This window comes from Cebus imitator, unplaced genomic scaffold (assembly GCF_001604975.1).
Source record: "Cebus imitator isolate Cc_AM_T3 unplaced genomic scaffold, Cebus_imitator-1.0 Scaffold89, whole genome shotgun sequence".
Taxonomy (NCBI): domain Eukaryota; kingdom Metazoa; phylum Chordata; class Mammalia; order Primates; family Cebidae; genus Cebus; species Cebus imitator.
The window spans coordinates 3230274-3237110 of record NW_016107404.1 but is presented as its reverse complement, the minus strand read 5'-3'; the positions used below and the strand labels follow the sequence as shown (position 1 = coordinate 3237110).

The following is a 6837-nucleotide window of genomic DNA, read 5'->3' as shown; positions in this document are numbered from 1 at the left end:
AAAAAAAAAAAAAAAAAAAAAAAAAAAAAGGTCAATCCACAGTTCTACGTTAGCCATAGTGTCAAAAGTAGATACATTAAAGATTAAGGAGTAGAAAATAATGGTGTATTAGCTTTCTTTTCATTTTGTTTTAAGTCCCAAATGAATCCGAGGTTAAGAAAACTAAACAAGTGACAGGAGGGAAGGTGACAGGCAGCTCGGAAGGTGTCAGTGGATTGACTATCAGCAAGAAGGGAACAGGAAAACATTTTCAGTGGAGGTCGAGATAGCTGGCATAGTCACTCCAACTCAGTACAAGGCAGTCAATTTCCCAACAGATTCCTAAAAATACTGGATTAAATTAACTAAGACCAAAATGGTGTTATGTAGGTAATCATAAAGAAAAAGCAATTAATTGCTTTCATCTCACAGACCTGTCATACAGTATATTTAAAACATGTATTATTAAATTCAATATATCATTTAACAGTAACATGGATTGCTTAGGCTTAAAATTGTACCATGCATTGAAATAGTTGGTATTATAGGAAAAAAGACTTTAAAACCAGAACATATGTGTATACATTTACTAAGGACATCTAAATGACACCACAAATATGAGAAGCTTTTTCAAAATGCAGTGACTAACCAGCGGTAAGGAAACTAACATCAAGTTCCTTAATCATGGGCATCAATAACCATGAAAAATAAAACTAGTCTAATTCATTTTGTAATTCTCTCAAATCCAACACTTACATTCGAATTTTAGAATCCAGCATCCATTGAGAATCCCAAGCATACACTTCAAGGTACTTTGAACTTCATCACCAGGAACAACAACATGAGTTACTAAAATACAAAAAAAGCAGTAAGAGAAACAAAGATATAAGCCAAAATACTTCTTTGGCCTGCTTTTTATAACTAATCTAGATTTTGTAAACTTATATCTGAATTTTCTTCAAAGGCAAGAATTTTTACACTCAAGTGTAAGACTTCTTTTATTTGGTACCTAGTTCTACAACCTGGCCATCAATATGAAAAATCAGATCATAAACCATGTATCTTAAAGCCATATTAGCAAACACAAATTTTTATTTAATTTTCAAATTATAGCTAAGTGATTATGACATTACATTGCACTACAATTTATCTGTCATTAGCAAAGTCATAAATTTGCTCTTCTCAAATACTGTCTTGTCCTAAAATATATGCAGACTTTAAACTTTACATTTCCTAACTACATTAAGTCTATAAGTAGTTTATTAGTGAAAAAATTATTTTAGATTTATTACAAGATGCAAAGTACACAGCCATCTCCCAAGGGTTAAAACATATGTAAATTATCAAAGGTACTTCTCCAAAGGGATCATCTATTTAACATTTTTTTCTACCCCCCCCAAAATTCAAAATCCTCACCTGTACTCTCAAACTCAGTACATTTTTTAGCCTTAAGAATTACTGCAAGCTCACTGAGCATTTTCTGTTGTTCTGAAGAAAGCCCACTGCCTATAAGTACAAGAGGTCCATCCTTACGCTGCCCAGTCTTCATCTGTTAATACAAAAGGAGATGCCAAGTGTTAAAAACATTAGAAGACTAAACAAAGACATTAAACAGACCTTTACTTGATATAAGCTTGAATTTCATTACTTTGTTTACTCTACTAATAATTCTCAATGATTTCCATTGAGTCTACACCCAGAACCTTTTAAATAATTGTCTCTTTATTTTTCCCTCAAGAAAATGTCAATCGAGATAGCTTTCTATACCCAGGGCATCTTGTTTCTTCAATTTTAAATTGTGTCTCTCTAGGGTTTTACTTCATTCTGTCACCACTAAGTTTTTTTCTTTCCCCAAGTAACTCAAAATATTCACTTAAAATGAGCAATTCCCTATTCCACCTCCACTAAGTTGTCCCAATAGAGTTAAACTCAAAAGGTCTGTTTAGTTTAAACTGAGATTATCTGAAAAACCAAAGAATGCCAAAGCTTCTAGAACAGTGCTGACCCCAAAGATGGAAAACAAATTTTCATCATCAAAATAGTAACACCCTCAAAACTAGGAAAAGATAAAAACAGACAAGTTAATTCAAAACTTAGGAGATCAGATCCATAAACAGTAAGAAGTCCATGCAGTTCATGACTAAGAAGTATTCTAACAAAGACTAATAGTTTCACTTTAAAATCTAGGCTTACAATTCATAGACGACAAAAAAGACAAAAATAAGGAGAAGCTAACAGTGGATAGCATTAAAGCTTAGTAGTTCAAGACTCAAGGAAACAATGGGTGTGTGTTTACGTATGTGTGTATATGTATGAATATATATATATTTCCATAAAAGTGTTTGTAAATGACAGAATTCAGCACTTAAAAGTTCAGCTAATCTTTCCTAGTCACTAAATTGTAAGATGATGTAACCACATCTAACCTAAATGCTATAAACACTCCTCACATGAAAATAAATAGTTCAGTGTATTTTATGGATTGTTCAATTACTCTTTAATATTTAAAAACACTACAATATTTTAGAAATTCTTGTAAGTTACACAAATACCATAAAATAGCTCTAAATAGAACACATTACTTCTCAATGTATGTAACTCCACTTGAGCTAAATTAGTTCTCTGCACAAAACACGAGTGAAAAAGATATCATTTCTAAATATAGCATACAATACTATCTCTGTCAACCCAAGGAAAGCACCAAAGTGTGTCAAGTATTTTCCTACCATACTTTTTAAAATTTGTATACAAATAGAAATGGGCACTAATTTCTCATAGTTAAAGAATGCTATAATAAAACATAAAGCAAACAGCTGCCAAAGCCACATGTCTGATTTGGGGTGGCGTGGCATTGGGGGCTGGGGATTTCACTTGAATAAGCATAGGTCTCACACCCATAAGGCTCAAAAGAGGTGCAAAACACACTCCAAGGTTTAATACTCTGATTTTACAGAGATTAGATACTATGTTCATTACCATTCAATAAATTCAAAGATTAGAATACTTTTTCTTAGATAAAATCATTAGTTTTTACAAATAAGTTCATCAAAAATGGGGTTAAAAAATTTAGAAAAAAGTTAAAAACATAAACATGCTGCTCAGAATGAAACATGAGCAGAGAAGTCTCAAACGAATGACAAGGAGCTTTTTAAATTTTTAGAAGATTAGAGGTTGCTTTCCAATGCAGTTTTCCAATAGCCGCTACATTTAACTTGAAACACAAAAATTCTAAAGAGGAAGTAGAGAAATTCAAACCCATTCCCTTCTGCATGATGCTCCCTAAAGCAGCTCATTGGACATCACTGATTTAAAGGATTCCAGACTAAGCTACCAAGCACTTGTGCTTGTTTTAGAGGCAAGATTGTATCATAAAGAACACTCTAATGCTCATACATGTACTCAGTACACACTTACTGCACATTCAGTATGTGCCAAACACTGTTCTCAATGCTAGGGCTACTATAGAAAACAAAAGAGCAAGTCCCTGTCCTCACACCATTTATATTCTAGTTGAAAGGGGAAAGCAACACAATGTGAATGAAGAAAACAATTTATAGTTGCTGAGTATGGTGGGACTGAGTTGAATATTGACCCAAGGCTTAAGAAATGTGAGTTCTAACTGGTCCTTTAATAAAGAAAAAAACAACCTTTTATTTTTAATGGTTTGTTAACCCCGGGGAAACACAGCCTCTTATTTTTACAAATTTTCTCATTTGTAAAGTAAGGAAATTAAACTGCTGATCTCTAGCTCCTCTTCCAATTCATTACCAAAACTATAGTTTGGAATACGTTTACAAGGCTGAAGTCTAAAGCAGAAGACATGAGGTTTTCAAGATACACAAGTAGCTAGCCCATGAAAGCATCTATGAGAGTATCAAATTGTAGCTACCTTAGGCTACCTCCTTAAACAGTGGTATCTACCACTACTCTTATGAATGATTCTTGACTTCAGCTCATCCCTTTTTGTTATTTTCCTCCATCTGAGCAGTACTGTGATATGGTGAGACTAACAACTCTCTTGAAAACCCCTCTTCTTCTCTCCATCCCCATGTAACTACCATCTATAATTCCAGTCCTCAGCATTTCAAACCTGGATTCCACTACTAGAGCCTCCCACCCAATCAGCCTTCAGTTTCTTCTCACTTCCAGCTATCCTGCAGACAGTCGTATTTCAGTCTAAAACTCACTGAAGGTGCCCTATTAAGTCTAAACTTGTATTGGAGAATTTAAGGCCTTTCACAATCTGGTCCCAACCTAGCCCTGAATCCCTCTTTAACACACTACATGCTTCTGTACAGTAAACGCTATAGTTTCTCAAATTCCTTAGGTCCTTTATGCCTCTTTGTCTCTGAGCAGCTGTTCCTTAGATTTGGGCTGCCATTCTCACTTTGTACACCTGACTGCAGTGGGGAATGTTGGCTGTCCACTCAAAATCGATTGCTCACTTCCTCCACATTAACAGAAGCCCAGTTTTGTTCAGGTAGCCCCACTTTCAAAGACTGACCCTATCTCCAGCCCCAGGGTACATCAAAACTAAAACACAGGGGAAGTCCATGGCAAGGCTTCTGCAAAAGACTTCAGTGTCTTTTTTTCACAGCCACTGTCATATCTAGAATTGTGGCAACCATCATCCTATAACCACTAAAGAAAGTTTCTTAGTGAGGACAAATCCACCAAACTGAGGATGGCAAGTAAAGAGATACAAAGAATTTGGTTCCTTGCTGCAACCACTAAGTGCTAAATTAAACAAATGCAGAGCTATCCTGCATCGGGATTATTCTATATAAGGTAATAAATTATCTTCAAGCATTTGAGGAAAGGTTTTCTGTTATTGGCAGCCAACAGGATTCTATTAGACATTTTGCTAAAGTGTTTACCCTGAAAGACTTAAGATACCTTTTCTATGAAAATCTGTCTTTATTTATTTATTTATTTATTTATTGAGATAGTTTTGCTTTGCCACCCAGGATGGAGTGCAGTGGCATGGTCTCAGCTCAAGGCAACCTTCATTTCCTGGGTTCAAGCAATTCTCGTACCTCAGTCTCCCTAGCAGCTGGGACTACAGGCGCATGCCACCATGCTCGGTTAAGTTTTTTATTTTTCGTAGAGATGGGGTTTCACCATTTTGGCCAGGCAGGTCTCGAACTACTGACCTCAAGTGATCCGCCTGCAACAGCCTTCCAAAGAGCTGAGATTACAGGTGTGAGCCACCATACCTGGCCTTTCTGTGAAAATTTTCCAGACCTCTCCTGTAGTTTCTACTTATGCTGATTCTACTGCATATTTTTATAGCTGATTTTACAAATTTTTTACAATGTACAGTAAAAGTTTTCACATCTGAAATTCCTGCTAAGCTATGGGTTTCTAAGAAACAGGCATTCTTTCCACTTTATCTCTAGCTTGTACCTCTCTCCTAAGCTCCAGACTTTTATATCCAGTGATCTCTTCGACATCTCCATTTGATGTTTTACAGACATCAAATTGGCACACAGAACTATTGATTTCCTCCTCCATGGCAACAAATGGCATTACCATCTACTTCATTGCTAAGGTCATACTAATTCCACTCTTCTCCCACACTTCATATGTAATCCATCTGAAAGTCCTGTTTAGATGCTCACCAGTCTCCAGCAATAACAAACTTCTTTCTAACCTTCTAACATACCAGCCTCATTCACTGCAGGGCCTTATACATTTGTGTCCTCCAGAGAGTCACCTGGCAACCTCCTCACTTCAACATTCAGGTTTCAATTCAAATCAGTGCTTTAAGGCTCCTCCTCCGTGATCCTTGCTAAAGCAATGGCCTTGCAGAAGCCCACAACCTCCATCCAATGACACTCTACAAATCTTCAAAGCAATCACATCTAAGTTCCTGAAATTATTTTATTTATATTAGTCCACATATTTACATTTTGTCTCTTTCCTACCTCTCACGAGATGGTAAGCTCTTCCCTGAGAATAAGAGTTCTATCAGTCATATTCACTGTTTTATGACTGCTGCCTAAAATACAGAGGGCTCAATAAGTATTTCTAGACGGTCACACTCTGTCTTTGAATCCACAGTAGCTAATACTCAGGAAATGCTCAATAACTGTTTGTGAATATAAGCAATTTGCCAACTGGAAATTTTTCTTTTATGTTCCTTTCATAACCAATTTTAATTAAATATATAAATGTTCCAAAGCTAAATTCATACTTACTACCGAGCAATGGCTGGTTGAGGATGATTCATTCTTCTCTGGAAGCAGCAATAGTGACTTCATATCTTCATCATCTGTATAATCCACAGGCCGCAGACCAAATATGTTACTGGTAAAATAAGTGCAGATGTGTTTAAGTAAGTCAAATGTGTGACTTGATTCTTAACTACATGAATGCACCAGTAGAACAATTTTTCAACATCCTTAATAGTAAACAACTTTAACTAAAATAAATTACTCGGAACTCACATTAGGCAGAAGAATCTAGAATCAAAAGCTGCTGAACTCAAAGGAGAAATGATGCAAAATTTCAGTTTGACATCAGATTATAAGGATCGTTTTTACTGAATATAGTATTATGAATTTTTCACAACTATATTCTGTATTCTTATATTAAAATATGGTTTCATAATCACTAATCACTATGAGTGACAGACTTTCAAATGTCAATAAAAATCATTTACTGTAGCTATTATAGGACCTACAGTCTATATAAATCAATACAAAATTAGATAAATTCACAGGACAGAGATTTGGTTCTACTAGAAGGAAAATCATCCCATATAACAGTTCACTAATGTAGTTAACAGGGTACTTTAAAAATTAATTTAAACATGTATGCATACAATAACCTATAATAATCACAACCATCGCAGAA

General features: G+C 35.3%; 1 protein-coding gene across 3 annotated transcripts in view; it reads right to left on the bottom strand.

The window, feature by feature from the left end:
• BARD1 (BRCA1 associated RING domain 1) overlaps positions 1-6837 on the bottom strand; it is an 82412-nt gene that overhangs the window by 17766 nt on the left and 57809 nt on the right. For all 3 annotated transcript variants that reach the window (XM_017534982.2, XM_017534984.2, XM_017534983.2), the window contains 3 exons: positions 6180-6288; positions 1396-1528; positions 736-828 (listed from right to left, as the gene is read on the bottom strand). In XM_017534982.2, coding sequence (XP_017390471.1) covers positions 736-828; positions 1396-1528; positions 6180-6288 — 335 coding nt within the window. The remainder of the gene's footprint in view (positions 1-735; positions 829-1395; positions 1529-6179; positions 6289-6837) is intronic.